The 19,206-nt window shown below is 34.4% G+C and overlaps 1 protein-coding gene across 4 annotated transcripts in view; it reads right to left on the bottom strand.

Annotated features, from left to right (window-relative positions):
• LOC136037141 (uncharacterized) overlaps nucleotides 1-18,906 on the bottom strand; it is a 152,674-nt gene extending 133,768 nt beyond the window's left edge. For 3 of the 4 annotated variants that reach the window (XM_065719640.1, XM_065719643.1, XM_065719641.1), the window contains exons 1-3: nucleotides 18,734-18,906; nucleotides 8,946-9,063; nucleotides 3,094-3,229 (exon numbers count right to left, since the gene is read on the bottom strand). In XM_065719640.1, coding sequence (XP_065575712.1) covers nucleotides 3,094-3,229; nucleotides 8,946-9,063; nucleotides 18,734-18,848 — 369 coding nt within the window. In that variant the 5' untranslated portion in view covers nucleotides 18,849-18,906. The remainder of the gene's footprint in view (nucleotides 1-3,093; nucleotides 3,230-8,945; nucleotides 9,064-18,733) is intronic. The other variant, XM_065719642.1, reaches the window with a different exon arrangement.
• Nucleotides 18,907-19,206: the final 300 nt, after the last annotated feature.

The raw sequence follows: 19,206 nt of genomic DNA, 5'->3' as shown, positions 1-19,206 counted from the left end.
AGGCATAGTACACTTGACAATATTAGTCGAAGATCCATCAAGTCCTTGAGAATCACCCTTCTTCATTTATACACATATATTCAATAGTTCACCTTCCGTTACAGGGCTCTAAAATATTGATATATCTGATGAACTCGGTATATACTTTAAAAATCTATCATTACTATTAGAAGTACCTTTCTGCAATTTTTCAGTCACAAACTCTCCAATTGAAGCAAAGTCATCATTAAGGCAATCCGCCACATGAACATCGCCTTTTATAATTTGTCCTGCTAAATTATGTATCTCTATATGACTCTTTGAAGGCAGGTTTTGACGAAGACAAGAATTAATCAGTTGCCAAGTCTTCTTGGGTGAATTTGAAGCATCCCAAAATGCCTCAAAATAATATCGTTTCTTAGCGCCGCGAATTATTTTAGTTAGACACTTCTTATACTTCTTAAATTGGATTTTATTTGATTCAGACAGGTCCGCCAAAAATAACTTAAACAACTCATTTTTAACCCGGATAGATTTGAGTAGACCTGGTGTTATCCAAGGTTGCTTCGGGACATTATATTTATTTCTACGAATTTTAACCACGGGGCAACTATCATCAAGAGTCCGGCGGAATTTTTCTAAACAAGATTCTGTAACAACATCCATATCATCGCAATTTAGAAGATTAGACCAATCATTAGAAGATAGAATAGCGTTAAGTTTAGCTAAATTCGACTTATTAACTATTAGTCGTGTAGTTTCAAAAAACTTATCTGACCGTACCGCGTAATTTACAGTAGCTAAAATTAAAAAATGGACATAAAAATCGGTCAACACCATTTTGATGTCGTAACTGATCTCGTAACAAAATTTTATCAATTAATTTTGCTGAAGCAGCATTCACACGACTGGGAATATTACACACAGGGAAAAGAAACCTTGAAAACAAAAGAGAAAGGAAATTAGATGTAGGTGTATCCTTTTCATATTCCATTAGGTCATTATTAAAGTCACCCATTAGCATCACCTAACGACCAGCCAATGACTCTACTAACTTTTCAAAAATTACTAGGAGCTCATTAACAGATGACAAAGGTGGCCTATATACAACACACGCTTGTACAGTTTGTAGCCCTAATTTAAATCATATTGCAATAATTTCACAAAGCATTTCTGTGCTAAGTCACTCTATACCAGAACGCCGACGAAATGAAATTTGCTCTTTAATAAAAAATCCCAAACCCCCTTTACTCTTAGTTTAACGATTTTTTGCTGTAAAAACGTAGCCAGGAACTTCAATATTCGGTAGAATTATATCATTAAAAAAATATTCGCAAATACAAAGAATACTGACACATTTTGAAGGGAGTAAATTAATTATTTCATTTTGTGCTATCAGAATTGTGCTTTAATAGCATTGGTGTTAATTAAGCAACTAATACGAATAAAACCTGATCATGTTACGTCGACTAAATTTGACAGTCCCAGAGAAAAAAAAATGCAAGGAACGCGAAAGACATAAAGTTGTAGTCAGATGTTAAATAAAACATAATATATATTAACAAAACCGCATACAAAAGAGAGAGGGAAGGGTAGATAAAACCTCTCCTTAATATCAATTCAAAGAAGACACCCCAGAAAATTCAGGAAAAACATATGTGCACTGAGTAGCATTAGATCCCCTGGAACGTTCTTTGAATCTTCCGTCAAGAAAAAAATTTGAAAGTCAGACATATGTTCACAGATGATGCTACCCAATATCAACTTTGAAACGAAAGTATACTACGGGTGTGTCAGAACTCCCACGCGAACGGGGTGGCAACTGAAATCGTAGAATTTAGTAACTGAAAATATGAGGGAAAGCAACGTTCAGAGCAATGACAGGGCTCAATGAAATAAATTTCCGTCCCGAAGGATTTCTAACAGAGAGTTGAGAATTGTCGGCAACAATATAAATATAGTTGCGAGTTGTTCAGGATTGAAACTAGAAAAATTCGGGGGCACCCAAAAAGGTTAACCAAGCAAAACCCTAAACTCAGAAGAAAAAAAATTTAATCAGCTTTTTCAACTTCTGAAGGTGTATTTTACTAAAAACAAAAATCTACTTCATCAGCATTTTATTATTTTCAATAAATATAATATATATATATATATATATATATATATATATATATATATATATATATATATATATATATATATATATATATAATAGATTTTTGTAATTATATTAAATTTAAGTCTTTAGAACTCCTTTTGCAGCCTCATTCGATGGGATTTGCTCCTCTTCCTGTTTCTCCCTTTTCTCTATTTAATGTACAGCAAAACCATAGGTGCACACGTGTGCAACTCTTAAAAGGGAAGAAGGCTATTGCCAGTTCTTCCCAGGGGAAAGAGATCTAAAACAGAAAACAATGACGCTTGTATTCAACCTTGGGGAGAAGAAATGTTTACAATTTGAAAAGTGGAGATGGCGGAACTCGCCCACCATCCATTAAAGAAAAAGTTACTTCAACTCCTACCTATTTAATGTCCTTACCCTTCAAATAAAGTTGCACTTTCGTCCGTCCCAACTGTCCCAATCAAGTCAAATTTTGCGTTTGCTTAAAAAACAGCCTAAAGAACGGGATTTCCGGATTCCCGGGTTACATAAATGTTTTTACTCTTAAGCTTGAATTATAGGAAAATAGAAACAAAAGGTTGCTCGAGAAATAGAATGTGACTAATTCTTTGTTTCACGAACTTCTGTGAACTTATTTTTGTATGGGTATACGTAATGAGATTATTCCTGACAGGAAAAGATGGCTCTTTTGCATTATATTAATTAAAAACGCTTATTTTACAAGAGCGTTTTAACAACAAAAGCAACTAAGAACGCCAAAACCAGTGTAAGATCTATCTCCTGCTGGATAGGATAGATGAAACAAGGATTATTTCTATGAATATTAAATACAAGACCTCAGATATTATGACAAAACAGCTGAATCACGGCAAATTATACTGATATTCTAGGATCCTCAGCCCCAATTTGATTTACCCTCTTACTCCCTTTCCTATTTCTCCTCAAGTGTTCAAATGCAGACAGAAATGTTAAAAACTTGTACAAACTGAAACCTTAAGAATCTTGAGAAGTTCTTTGAGCAATGAATGCTGTTGTATCTTGTATAACCATGGTGGTTCTCTTTTAGCCAAATAACCAAGAAATTCCAATGCCTTCAATTTATTTGAGCCTCGAAGTGTATCAGCTAGCCTAAAATAAAAAAATAATACAAACTATTTGTGACTTAAAAATTTGGCATTTACAACAATTGGATAATTAATATAATGATTATATAATTGTAGCATCAATCGGATTAATACAAAGTTAGATAAACCATTAAATACTTATAAAATATTTATTCCAGCATATCCTGGTTTCTTGGACATGAATTAGAATAATTTTTTCAACCAAATGCACAAATATGGAAAAATAAACTTGACTGCTGGCATACCATCACAAACAGGGAGGGAGATTAAAGTGCAATCCCAATAAACTCTTTGGCTCTTCTTTATTTCATTGGGAAAGTCTGCAAGAGCGTTTCCAGTGCTGCACCTTACAAATACCCAGAATCAAATAAGCTTCTAAGTGATCAAACGTATGAATCCCGAATGAAAATATGAATATTAGGCTGTCTTACCACACAGCATCAAGAGTGAATCAACTTTTTAACTTAAGGCTAGAAAGTTAATGCTATATATTAATAGTTCTAAAGCTACTATCAGAGGTTGGCACAAAGGTCTGCTGAAATCCCATAAAACATTCAAACAAAACCCATGAAATTCCAAATGATTCCTATTCCTATATGATAAGGACACACTGTAACATTGCCAAAGATCCACTGTGACTTATAAGGCGTAGTTTGATGTGGTGTAAATGATTGTCTTCTATAAGTGCATATGCATGCCACATTATTTCTCACGGTGTCCGGAGAAGTGCTTGGACACACAGCTAACTCTGGTTGCCTGAATGAGGAAACGGCTAGTAAATACTAGTCGAAACTACCTTTATTTGACGCTGAAAACTTATTTGGGGCTATCTCAGCAAGTGTGTTTTTCATCAGCACCCAGTGATTAAAATGGGCAAAGTAAGCCAGCTAAAATGGGGGAACTAGGCCAGCTAGCAACATCTCAGGGATTCCAGGCTTAATGCTTCCTCCCCCCCCCCCACACACAAAAAAAACTTGATATAATATCACACATTTTTTCGCAATTTAATGCTTCAAAAACAAATATAGCCTTCATGACTTTCCCCGTAGTTGAACTCCCTCCGAATGGCTTGGCCCATGCACCCTCCCTCCTCTGAACCATAGACTTGGGTATAGAACTAAGAAAAATACAATTTTGAATTGGACAACCAAACCAATGAGAAAAATTGGTTTGAGGACACTACAATAATATCAACAATACTTTTGAACAAACTTCGTTCCAGAAAGGTCATTCATTCCAGTCAAACATTATACCATTTTTTAGTTATTTTCATTTCAACTGCAATTATACAGCTTGCCGTACTGACTTGTTGGCTTAAATTTGATTTTTCAAGATACTTGTGAATATGGTGGAGACGCGAGGTATAGCATCTTGAACCTTTCTCTAGTAGGCACCCATGTTAATCCTGACTGAGACAACCAGTTGCTTTGTATCAATCAACCAATCACTACAATCATATTTTTAACTGACGTTCTTCCTGCTGATATAATGAATCATTTCAAAAATATTCGCTTTATTCATGATCAACTGCCCGACCCTCAAATCAATCAAAATCGAAATTTAATGGATGCGTTAAGACGTTAAATGGTCCTAGCCTGGCTTTAGATCCTGAATCATCCCTAGGTTGATATTTCTCATGAATATTATTGTTCTAGGTGCTGTGATTGTATCAAAATCTCACATTAACTGCTCCATAGTACAAAAGACAATTAGAAGATTATATGACCAAGCAGTCCTACCGAATTAAATGACCAAGCAATCCAACCATAATACTCCAAATTATATGACCAAGCAATCCTACCATAATATCCTACCAAAGTATCCAAGGTTTCCCTTCCAAAAACAGAACTGAAAAACAAGATTCCTTAACTGCTTCAGTCCAATTTCAATTACCCCTACTCTATCCCTGACGAGCATCATCCCTACATTTTATTACATGCAGTTACTCCATTACTGCACCTCAGGTTTAAAAGACCTTATTGTTGATAAGCCTTTCCTCATATTCTAATCCCATCTTGCCATTCTAATACTTTTATTGTTGTCAAGTACTGTGATCTTACCACATGTAAGTAAACTGAAATAGCCAGATAAAACTAGTGTTTGCTAAAGTGTGATCAACATATCCATCCAAAATACAAACAGTTAACTATACTAATTAAAAATGCACAAGAGAGAATAGAATTGCTGAAGACTGAAGGATCTTAACAACAAAAAATATTTGTAAAACGCATCAAAAATTCGTTACATGCATTTTTGTCAATTTTTTTTGGGGGGGAATGACAAAAATATCAGGGGGGGGGTTCGGGCTCCAACCCAGTCACGGATTTCAAAAGATTTGAAATCTTTTTTAAACTTATTTTCAAAAGATTTGGCATATTTTTTCTCTCAAGATAAAAGAGAACGTTTGAAGGTACCTAACCTTTAACATGTCACTTAGAGCCGCACACATTCTCAGTTTCAATCATAGGTAAATAATACCTGGTGCAATTGGCAAGAAACAAAACTGTGTTTATAGGGTTCGAAGGGCTCGAAGGGCCGAGACCAGGAAGGCGGGGGGAGAAATCCCATTATGTAAATGACACCTAGGTCAGATTATATGACACTTGAAAATTTATTATAATTACGTTCTATCATTTAAACTTATCTACGAAGACAAACTAGAAGCTAAAACGGAATACATCACGTCTAACTAAGGAGAGCTATGTTTTATTCGACTGTTCTTCAAAGTGGACCACCGCTGGACAATCTTGTTGAGACATTGGTGAGGTCTTTCTCATTCGTCCACAATATAAGGAATATAGTCAAAAATCAACCATGGCATTTCTCAGCAAATTCTTAACATACTTGGGCTTGTTAAATGTTCTTTCAGCAGCAGCAACTGCAACAGGTACTGTTGCAGCCAATTTACAAAGGCGATTGGCTTGCTTAAGCTGTGTTACCGGCGATTCCCTTCACCTAGGACTTCTCTGGAGAATGAAGCGTCGTGGCAAAACTGAAATAGAACTTCAAGCTGTACTTGAAAAGCAGTAGAACCTGGAGATCTTTCTTGGTTTGGAAAAAATCGTTGTTGCTAGCTCAATATCTGCAACTGAAGCCCTTTTTATAAAGGAGGCTAAAGTTAGAATCAAAATGGCTGAAAATTGATAAGGCAAGCTCTGATATTATCTCCCATCATTCCCATGTAGTCAATCTTTGAAGCAGGATTCTAAAATGTTGTCTATAGAGCTGATACATTGGGATCTCGACTTGACTTGACTCTGGGCTCGGCTGTCAAAACAAGATGGTTCAAGTCGCTGACAATGATGACGAATTTGTCTCTGGATCGACTTCTCTCATTCCGGCGAACACTTTCGAAATGTCAATGAAATTGTTTTTTTCATCCTCCAATATTCTTTCGAAAAGTTTTTTCATAGCTTAAAGTATCTCAATTGCGTCGATGATGTTGATCTCCTCTTCTTCAAATTTTTCTGTTACTATCCTGATCTTGGACATGATTTTTTTTTTTCCCAGAGATAAGGCAAGCGATAAATTTGAAGTTTAGAACCCTTTATTCTTTATGGGTTCTGTTTCATAAATGGCTGTAACTACTGCTTCAAACTAAGTAACTACTGCTTGTATGGTTTCAGTCCATACAGCTTACCGAGTCCGTGATAAGTTTCAGAGATTAAAGCTGTTTTCAATTGAAGAGAGTTTTCCTTTAAGGGTGGCAAAATGCTTTGTAGATGAAGAGAAGAACATGTATATTTCGTCAAGGATGTTGAAAAGCCCAACTATCCAAGAGATGAATTGCCACTATATTCTATAACAATATTTAGTCTGTGGGCCTGTCAGGAAATATAGGGCACAAGGCAATCAAACAGTTAAGATATTTCCTGCTGGGCTCCATTAAATTGACCAGACATTGCGCTTGCAAAGTAATAAGACTAGAAAGCTAATTTATCCAGAGGAATTCCACTCCTTGACTATGTTCTTATGTTCTTTGGCTATCGTTCTTATTATACTTTCTGACATACCCTCTACTTTTTCGTCATTAGCTTCGCTAACATCTAATAGTATCTATCTTTCTAGGTATCCCTCCCGAGCTGGTATTGCAGATTACGCCGGCAAGCTTATCAGAATGTAAAGCATCCGGCATCGTATCACAGAATGAAATTATGAATCCAAAATTCGTTGAGAATCATCTCCCTGCCATCTGCTGAAAGAAAGTCAATGAACTCGTTTTGAGGAATTGTTGGCATATAAATAAATTTGTGTGGTCTATATCGGGTATCAAGAGCTGCCACATATCTCATTAAAAATTGAACAATTTGAACAAAGTTGCCGTTTTGTTCTTCAGTTATCCTAAGGCCAATGCCCTGTCTTGCTAGGGTTCCTGCACCGTCGAAAAAAAAATTCACAATTTTTTTGTTTGTTTCTTCACCTTTTGCTTGCTGCAAAACCTTAGTTTGCGTGATTTTATCAAGTAAGAAATCCACATTACTGCTGTTATTGACGAAGTGACAAAAATAGAACTAAGCGGCTTTTTGTGACTTGGATGAGAAAGGACTTGCTAGTTTTCCTTTCTTCGCTCTTCATTTTATGCCATTGCCACAGACTGGCTTCCACCCAAGCTTTTCGAATTGGTCACTCTAGAGAAAAGGAAGCACAAGGCAGCATCTTTCTCGATATTGTAGTATTAGAACTGGTAATTCTCATAAGTCTCGGATGAAAACGCTACTATTTCATTTCTTATATTGAAGAATCAACTGGGATGACACTCAGCTTTGGTTGATTAGAACCACAGGAAATAAGGTACTTCCTTTGGTTTTTGCTAGAGATTGGCTTCCTTATTCCGGGACCCTTATGAACTATACTTTCAAAATCGTCACTGAAACTTTCGATAACAAGACCACTAATTGTTGAAATATCAAGAAGTTATTCAGTGAAATCGACTGTTAACTCTGTACATAGCTCAAACACAGAAGATGATGCAGATTATATTTCCACCAAGATATCTGCTGCATTCAATTTAAAATTTTCCCAGATAGTCTTAACAATGTCATTGGAACCAACAACTAATGATATAACGTATTCCAGCTTCGTAAAACATGTAAAAAATACCTTGTTGGGTCTTTGATTGGAAACGTCTTGCCTGATATTTGACCCCTTCTCATAATCTGTGTTGATCAATGGTGTGACACCATAATTACCACAAAGAGCAGGAGGCACACATTTGGAATAATTTCTTACCTAATTTCTGTTTGAACGGTGTTTTTGTGCTTTCGTCCCAGGCAAAAACGTACCTCCTCACTCAAATAAGAATGTTCAAAAAACAAACCTGAAGCGTTGTAATCATTTACAACTCCAATAATTCTGTAGTTTATAGTTAGTTCTAGACAAAAAGTTGGAAAATAAATTACTCAAAGGTTGCATTGTTAAAGATGAAATAAAAATATTTATGTATACCTCAGTGATTTATCCACTATTATTGTCTAGAGTAGCAAAATTATCACTTCCAACCATTTTAACAAATTATGCCATTGTTTAATTTCAGAATACTTCACAATAATTTAGCATTAATACGAAGTATGAAGAACGAAAATTTATTATGACATCTTATTTGGTTATTGCTTGACACTGATGATATATCATTTATTTAGATAATTTAGATTTTTCGAAAACATTTATTTTCAACAATAACAGTTTCTTTCACACCTGATAGTTTTCTAAGTCTCACTTACCTATCAAACAAGTGTCTATCATGGGGATCTTTGACCGACAGGAGAATTTCAATTGCTCTTAATGAACCAGATGTTAAAAAATAGTCGAAGAAACCATTCACAGGCCATGCATCTTTATCTATAAAAAAAAAACTTATGAAAAATAGGACAATATAAAACATCAAAACAAATAATAGCTTAAGAAGCATCCAATCCAGCCACCCCAGTTGAACGCTAGCATGTGTTCATAGACCCCAGAGCTCATTCAAAAGTTCTATGCAACCATTTTTAAAAGCTATCTTACAAGAATTGGGCGTTTTGATTTCCTCAGAAATAAGTTAGTTGCTTCGAAGATGTAGAAAAATAACTTGTGGAAGGAGAGTCTTGTTACAGATTAAAATATTAATTTCCATGTTTGAAAAACTTAACACATGCAGTTCCTACCTATATATATATATATATATATATATATATATATATATATATATATATATATATATATATATATATATATATATATATTTAAAATTCTATTGTACAAAGTTCCCTGGTGAAAACTCATAAATCCTTTTTGAATGCAGCCGAAAACTCACATTAGAAGAGAATCTGTAGAGAGACCGAAGGCAACGACAGATCAATGGCAGAACTACCAGAGGAGATAGGGATTATAGATGGGTAAATGTTAGTAGGGGCATTTTTTAGGGAACTACATAACAATGACAACATCTGCAATGCTTGAGATGACAATGACAACAAAAAGATAATGATAACGATAACCAAAGAAATGGGCCTTTAACCTTGTCATGATCAGTGTCAATGTTGAAAATGTGGCTATTGTCATTATTTTTTACTTTGACTCGAAAGTCACAATGCTTGCATGACAAACAATGAATTTAGTACATTTCTAAAACGTTTATGACTATTAATGTAAACATTGGGCCTTAACATCATAAACTATTATTCCAGTTGATCATAAAAAAAACTAATTTTTTTAATCACTCATGCCCCAAATAGTTCCTACCTAAATTTTAGGTAGGAACTGCATGTATTAAGTTTTTTATACATGAAAATTAATATTACATCCAAAAAAAGTTTTTTGAATTAATTTCCAAAACAGATTAACCTGTGCTCTAATGGATCATTATTAGTGTTATCTTGAAGTAGCATGTTAAAAATCATGTTTGAATCAAGGCTAAAATCAGTTTTGCTGGAGCAGTGGTAAATAGTGCAACCACATTTTAGGCAAAGGTATAAATGAGTGTCAGACAAAAGATAACAGGATCTGGGCAAGATAAAAGGGACTCTTTCAATACATAAAAAAAAAAGTTCATCAAGGACCTAATCAGTTGCCTATTATATTTAAATACATTTTACCTTCTTGATTAGATGTTCATTTTCACACTTCACATGAGTATTGAAGGTTTTACCAAGGCCCCTATTGCAACTCTACAGAGTTATGATTAGCCATTCTGTTATAACTATCGATTCTATAGTTTCTTTACCCTCCCGGGTATCGATTCTTTACACCCTCCCGGGAAATTTCCATTTCTCTTACAACATCCTCCCATCCAAGCCAAGGAAAACCTGCTTTTTATTTAGCCCTAGAAAGTTGGCTGAAAAGGACAGTCTTTGGCAATCTGTCACCCTTCATCCACAGAACGTGTCCTAGCCATCTCAATATTTCCCTCATCATAGCCCCAGAAAGTGGGATTGAATCACACCTTTCATACAGCCTACTGTTTGAAATATGGTCAGTCAGTCAGGTACCATAAACAATCTGTAGGCAATTTCTCTGGAAAACCTCTACCAAAACTTCCTCTGTTTTTTGGAACACCCAGGCATCAGAACAATGCTTGACCACTGTCATCACTGTAGCTTCCAATATTCTAATCTTGGTTTGCAGACTTATCTTCCTATTCTTCAAAACTTTTTCAACTGTGAGTAAGCACCCTGGGCCTTGGCTATTCTACTTTGAACATCTTCATTGAATATCATCTTTACTAATAATATTACCTATGTAAAGGAAGCTGCCCACTTGATCAATCTTTTCCTTAGCCAGCGTCACCTTTTCATCTTCACCGTCACTCATCTTCATCTTCATCAGCTGTAGTAAATTAGTCTTCTGAACATTAATTTTCAAACCTATTCAAGCATCGAATACTCACAAAACCCATAAAAGTCCATTCATTTAAGCTCACACTTCCAGCTAGGATGCTTAAATCATCAGCATAATCTTCTTTAGGATGGATGAAAGATGTGATCACCAAGAAGTGATAAGAATCATTTTTATACAACTCTCAAAAAGTTATGCCCACTTTGCCTCTCACAGAGACTATCTGTCTCTGCTTTACTCTAATTAGCCATGACTCTCAAGTCTTTCATCACTATCAACAAATTGATAACTCAAAGTTTTACTTCCCAATTTGATTCTGCGTTTTCCCGTTGTCTTTGCTGTGCTCCTTAAGACAAATCCATATAAATGAAGATCTTATAACACAAACCTGCTTAATCCCTTATTTAATTCAAAACTAGTCACTAACCTCATTTCCTATCTTAACCACAGCATTGTTATTCTTATACATAGCACTAATGACTTTAGTTTATTTGTCTAGTATACCATAGAAGGATAATACCTTTGCTAAAGTTCTTCTATCAGCTGAATCAAATGTTTGCTAATAATCTATAAAATTGAGGACTAAAGGTGTTGGATGACTCAAGTGCTTCTCAGTTATTACCCTATGAGTGAAAATTTGATCAACATATCCTCTAGTCTTCCTAAGACCACACTGTTCTTCTGTTAAAACTTTGTCTACAGCATCTCTAGATCTAAAAAGTATCATCATAAGTAATTGGCTACTATCAGTAATTAAGTAAGGCTACCATAAGTAATTGGCTACTATCAGCTAATATCAGTATAATTACCACATTCACTCTTATCATTTTTTTTTTTTATACAGGGGTTTAATTAGGGTTATCCTAAACTTGCTAGATACTTGCCTTTTTTAAATCACATTTATAATCTTAAGTAACTCATTTCTACCTTCATAATCACAATATTTAAAACTCATTTATCCCACTATCAGCACCAGGGCCCTTATTGTTTTTTAATCCTTTTAGAACTGTCACTAATTCTTTCTCACAAGATAAATCTTCCTTCGCATCCAAGGTGTCACAAACAGTTTAATTCTCCTCTATAGGGCAAAGGTACCAATGATTTGACAGTTTTTGTAAAAAAAAAAAAAAAAAACTTTCTACTCCACAGGGCTTAATTTAAAGACTTTTGGTTTGAAAAGGGTTTCAGTATGTAGGAAAAACATCTGCAAATCTAACTGTTTGAAGTTTTCTTCAGAAAAAGGTATAAAACTCCAATTTTCCTAAGTTGGAGCGTTTTCACCAATAAATTCGACAGAACAAAAAGGTTACCTGTTTTTGATGTAAGTCAGAACCCAATTCAACACATGTTAAAATACTTGGGGAATACTTGTGGGCAGATCCTGGTGCATTCAACACCTATTCTTTTTAGTTTGTTTCTTGTCAACCTTTTTTTAATGTGTAACTGTATAAAACATTATTCAGATAGTGGAAGCAAAAAAAACTGAAAAAAATGCCTCAAGTATAGTGACAAAATTGGATAATCATATGGAGTGTCTCTAAAATATAATGTGTGATATAATAGCGTGATATAGGCCTCCCTATAAACGTTATGTGGAATGGCCCACTTCTTCTCAGCTTTAATGGTCCAGCAATAATTTCTTTGTTGTTCACAGTGAAAGTGTTGTCAACATTTGACCGTTTCAAAGTTAATCCACTTAAAAAATTTTAGTTTTGACTATCCTTTGTCTGGAAAGTCAAGAATTCTTGAAATATGCATGTCCACTTAATATTGTTAGAATTTTGTGACGCCAAGGAGTTTAACTTGTTTCATTAACATTTTGGGTGGGATAGGGTCTAAAAAAAATAGGAGTATATTTCAAGAATTTTAAGAAGTTTATTGTCATTATATTTGTCTTAGTGGAATTTTATAAGTGAATTCTTAGCTTTAGCCAAACATGGGTAGGATTTGGATGGGGTCATTTTTGATAGTTCTATGACATACTTCAAGGATCAGTAGGTCATCTACATATTAACACATTTTAGGGAATCTTACCAATTTCATTAATCAATGCTACATATAAGAGTGGTTCTAACAAGGGTCTTTGAGGAATTCCACACTAACTAGGGAGGGGTTCAAAGAGAATATTTCGTATTTTACAGATAAGGATCTATATGAAAGAAAACATAAAAAATTTAATCATAGAGGGTATACTCCAAATTTATTCATTGTTAAATGAACTAGGGTGGTGTGATCAACCAAGTCAAATGCTTAAAAATATGAACATAGTGTGAGGCCAAGTGGCAGTTCCTTGGATGATGGGAAAACCTAGAATCTAGCATCAAACCAGTAAAACTATAATATAAAAAAAATACTTTTTTAATGTTTTTTTCATGTGAAATATTATTACAAATAATAACCATCAAAATCTCTTGTTATTGTGAAAGTACCTGTAAATTTGACAACAAAGTTTTCTTCAGAATACCCTTGAATTTTGACACCAATTGTTTATCATCTGTTTTACATGTTCAGTGAAATTTTGACAGTCACTTATATTTCGAAAGGGCCTCTTGCTGTCTGTCAAAAATTATGTCAAGGTTATTACAAGATATTCTCAAAAGAAATGAGTCTCATAATAGAAGCCAATATCTACACTTGAATTTGGCTGAAGCAACATTTTTAGTCAGTCTGGTATTCCACTACATCAAACAAGAATTTTCAACACTAGGAACTTAGTTTTGTCAGTGTAATATTAGCTGCGATTTTAGCTTAATTTTATCAAGAAAAAGCCATTGTGGCTACATTTTAGAGAATATCATATGTATATTCATGCATTAATGCTGATCCCAAATTCTACTTTGCAAAAAAGATAACTAAATAATGACAGTTTGGGCATTACAGAGCTAAAGAATTGTTGGGAGTTCATTTTGTGTTGAAAACATGAAACTGATTGAATTGAATATTCTTTTCTGATCTGGGTGTATTGGATAGAGTCCACGTTTTTGCATTTTCAAAATATAAGGATGGCTTCAAAATATGGTGCTCCAAGATACAATTAAGCAGTTATCCTGTTTTGAAGGAAAATTCTGACAGTGGTTCCAAAATTGCACTGTCAAATCATTGGTGCCTTTAACCTATCTCCTCTTTATTAAAAATAAAGCACTTTCAAAAATATTCCTAGCTGCATTCCTAACTTTCTCCCCTAAAATACCATCAGCAACTTCACAAACTATTTTCCTAGAATTTCTCCATCCATATTTTACATAGTAAATTTTAAACTCTCCAGTTTAGTATTCAACTATTTCTAGACAGTTTCTCTCAAATTCTCAACCTGGAGTTTAACCAACATCACAGCTTCCTGGAAGGTACTTGCCCTTCCTAAATTTTAGCTTGAAATTAACCCTAGATACTACCTAGATGGTGATCTTTACTTTTAATATTAAAAAACAGCTTTCCTATATACCTAGCACGTAGAGCATTAAAATCTTTGACTAAAAACATCATATTTCTACCTGGGACCCTGTCTATTTGCCCCTGTTGCTGGAAGTAAAATTTATCTGAACCACTACTATTTCTGTCAGTCCATTCTACAGGAGCATATACTACTACGACTGATACCCTGCCCTTTTTCCTCATAAAATGAGCAGCTACTATTCTATTATTAATGCCTTCCCAGTCTAGACAAGACCTGGTAGCTTCCTTATTCACCATGAACCTTACTACCAGTCTATGTACCCTATCCTTCCTGCCTGAATAAATAAATTCTATATCACCTAACTTCAAGTTTCCTATCCCTGAGATATGAGTTTCTGAAACTCCTAATAAGCACATTTTGAAGTGTCTGAATTTATCAGTCAAATTCTTACACAACAATTATTTTTAATGTTATAAAACTCCAAGTTGGGATTCTCATATACTTTAAATCATTGAAATTGTCTTGGCCTTAGGAAAAGCAATGCTCCCAGAATCAGTGCATGACAGGGATTAACACATCTTCTCAAATCTACACAGAAGCATTTAAGCCAGCTTAGAACCAGAGAGCAAGAAGTCCCTGGGGCCTCCAGATGAATGGAGGTTTTGTGCGATCCTGGGCCCATCTTGGTCACAACATGGTTTTCAGCATTTGGCAAAGCTCTTCTATCAACAAGTTGAAATCTTCTCTAGACAATCTAAAGCCTATTACCTCCAACTCATTATATATTCATGCCTACAAACATTATGCTAATATGGGATGAGAAGACATTTTTAGCCTAAAAGCACCCTCTAAAGCAGACCAAACCAAGAAGAATTTTCCATTAATCAGAAACCTGTGCAAATGCTTTGTTGTTTACTAGGCAATAATTTACCAATCTAACAGAATGATGAATGTTGATATAGCTACACATTTTCACAAAATGATCAGTAAGAGAGAAGAGTAAAAACTAATAAATAAACTAAACAGGACTTACACAACTATCCTCTGGAGAGAGGTGAGTTCCATTGGTCTATGTGTTATGCACACGGACCAATGATGATGTACCATTATTTACTTAGATCTACCATACTTAAAATCATAAATACATGATAACATTCAATTTCCTGCTCAAAAAGATTTACATTTTGAACAATTAATGGTATAAACAAATTTTACAACAAAAACTTAATTATTCAATTGTTTGTTTGGCACAATAAAATTACCATTCAAAAGTTTTGATGCCAGTAAATTTGGATGTATTAATTCTGGAATGTAAAGGATCTAGAAAATTGTCTTTTTTTAACTAGCCTATAGTCCAAATTATTGTTCCAGGTGCAGAGGGTAACAATTATATGAACTTGATGGAAAATATATACTATAAGGCCATTGAGCTTTTACTGGCTGACTCTGCCTATTCTTAACTTCATTCTATCAGCCACAGAGAAGTTATGCTTCTTTTTGGCTATTTTTCCTCACTTAATTTTTCTTAGTTTTAGCTTCAGAATTTAATCAAGTCTATTTCAAAATCACACCAGTTGCAAATGATTGTGTTTACATGTCCTGTGGTGGTGCAGTGGGTTTAATCTTAGCTTGGTAATACAGGACCCAGAGATCAAATCATGCTGCAGCAATGCATTGCAGGGCCAACGCAGGGACCTTAGTAGTCAAGAAGCATCATTAATCTGATACAATACAATACAACTGTGTTTACATGCTTAGTAGCTGTAAAGGTAATCTTCTTCAGTGTCCATTTCAAAATCTTCTTTGGTGTCCACTTAAAAGTGGATAATCACATTAAAGTCAGAAAATTTGAATATCAAAGAAACTAAGATAATAAACAATTATCACACCATTACAAGAGAGTATGGGTAAAGGGGGGGGGGGGGTCTTCCCTACCAGAAAATTAATAAACATGGTCAATATTTAAATACAAAACTAATTTTGATGAGAAATAAGACAAACCAAAGAACTCAGCAAAGCTTTTATAAACATGCTACAGCTATATTTGACCTTATTATAGGGGAGGGCCACTGGGGTTAATTTGAAAGGGTAATGATTAGCATAATTGGAATCAGTGTCAAAAGGCATGTCAAGTTGTATAATCATCTTCCTGTAAGCAAAGTTATCTAAACATTGATAATTCAACATGCAATTTCTGTGGTAAGCCTTATGTATGATTATTAAATCTATCCAAAAACTTCTTTGGTCATTGGTAATCACTGTTGTAAAATTCTAGATGATGGGTTTTTGCTACCTTGAAATATGAAACTATTTGGATGATAAGATTTTCAGGGACTAATTAAGACCTTAAATTACACCCTGGGAAGGGGTTTTCAAATTCCTGTCTCTACTGCTTCTGTATTTCCAATTCTTAGATAAGTATAAAGAAGACAGGCTGTACACCTGTCTTTACCTTGGAACAAAATCATGATTTTCCTTAATTTTGGTTTGAGTACTAGTTTTATTTTATGTTTGTTTTATAGATACCCTAGGGCTAGTGGTGAATTTTCATGAATACACACAAAAAAAAGGAAAATTAGCATTAAATTAACAATCTAAAAATTTCTCTCTTTTTGCTCTAGCATGTCTCCTTTTGGAGAGCCATTATCCACTAGGTTTAGCTAGATTCATTCTAATCTAGATATTTGGCTAGGATCAGGTTCTGTCTGGGTACTAGACTAGGGCTTTCACCCTAATTTGATTAATAGGAATATGCTGCATGTTATAAAGTAAGACTTTAATTGTTTTAGTGAGTTCTTTGGAAGAAACCAAGAATTTTGGGATATTGAGAAGGAAACATATTATGAAAACAATTCTTGCTTAATAATGTTCTGAAAAATTGTTGTTAACTAATTTTGAAAGTGATTTCACTATATATTGCCCCTAACCTCTCTAATGTGAACATATATAGCCCAACTTGATTCTTATGGGTTTTTTTTCATTTCTTGATTTAGTCATTATTGATTCAATTTATGGGTACACTGGATGATACAAGAGTGTCACATGGCAAGATGCAGAGGGGTTAGATAGCTTGGTCTATATATTTGCACATTAAGGGGAGGGGGGAATGTAAAATATAGGTTAGTGGAACTGCTTTAATCAACTACAATTTTCTGCTTAGCCAATTATTAAGGAAGAATTGTTTTTTTAACATAGGCTATTTCCTTTTTGATAGCCCTAATACTAAGCTTATATAATTTTTCTTTTTTTTTATCCTATAGCCTATCCTTGTGCTAGCCTGTACTGGAACCATCAGGGGGAGGGTGTATTGTCAGAAGTGACCATGATATTTGGAAAGAGCACAAAATGAGAGATATAATTGGGTGACATTTGCTGTATTAGTATGTTTCCTTTAGATGTGGTAACATAAAGAAAAAAAATACCCAATGTTTACACTCTGGAAGTATTCCTGGAAACTTTATCCACCTATCTATAGACTATTTTCCAAGATAGAAAAAAAGTCCTTATCTAGATTTTTACCATCACTACTTGTGTTAAGTTTTTTATGGTAAAATTCTAATTAATTGACTTCTTGCTATTTCAGAAAGGGTTTAGGTTAGGAAAATGAAAATTTCAGGGATGAATCTAGAGACTAAAGTGTGTCCCAGGAAAGTATTTTGAAGCAACTACCTCTACTCCTTCTCCCTCTAGAGGGCCCTGACCTTTGATGACCTTTAAAAATTTGTGTGTTATAAAAGTGAAACCTTGCAAAATAGATCTTCTGCTTAATTGAAGTAAAACAAAATTGTTTTCAGCTTTATAACTTTGCTCAATTCCATTTTATAAGGTTTGAAAGATATGCAAATACATTTCCTAAATTTTGAAAAAAAACATTGATTTGGCTCAAAATTCTACTCAAATAAGAGGAATTGTATTTTCAGAACTAAAGGCAGAGAAAAAGAAACTAGTAACTGAAAATTAAGGTAAAATGTTGTTTTGTCAAAATTTCAATAGGTATAGACCTGTCATGTAGGCAAATTTTAGGGCCCTCTAGAAGGAGAAGGAGTGGATATGGGTACTTTATAATACCTTCCCAGGACATACTTTAGCCTAGAGACCCATCCCTGAAAGTTTCATTTTCCTAACCTAAACCCTTTCTGAGATAGGAAGAAGTCAATTAGCTAGAATTTTACCGTTTTTTATGTATAACCATGTTTTGGATAATCTTGAATTGTCTTTGACACAAATTTAGTCAAAACAACATCTGATGATAACAAGGACATCTTAACAGCCAGACATTTCTATAAACGAAGTGATTCTTACTTGTGTTGAACAAGTCCTCATGCAGTTTTTGTTTGATCTCTTCAACCTGCTCAAACTGGTTTGATTCCAGATAATCAATAATATTTCGTGCAGTTAGTTTACTTGAATAGTCCATTATTCAGACAAAAGCACAAGCTTACTTTTGAATTTTTCGCTTATGGTTTGGCACTGCCAGATCGGCTGTACGACCTTATTGACTCGGGCAAACTTCTTCGTAACTTCGTGAGGTCTTTGGATTCAGTGGGAGGTCCATTCCCCTCTACGAAATTCCACAAAAACATTCACTGGTTATGAAATATTCCAGCCATATTCCAAAGAATATCTGCTAGTTTGTTACGGTCGGCGTGCTGCTAGCAATAATGGCGTCTTCTTAGGATCATTATTATCAACTTATAAATTGTAGCTTCCAAATCACGTGAAAGAGAATAATTAATAAGAGCATCAATTTACATTGGGATCTTCAATTGCTGAAA

The sequence above is a fragment of the Artemia franciscana genome, chromosome 16 (assembly GCF_032884065.1).
Source record: "Artemia franciscana chromosome 16, ASM3288406v1, whole genome shotgun sequence".
In the NCBI taxonomy this organism is placed as follows: Eukaryota; Metazoa; Arthropoda; class Branchiopoda; order Anostraca; family Artemiidae; genus Artemia; species Artemia franciscana.
Note: the sequence above shows the minus strand (reverse complement) of the source record. Positions and strands in the feature narration are given on the sequence as shown.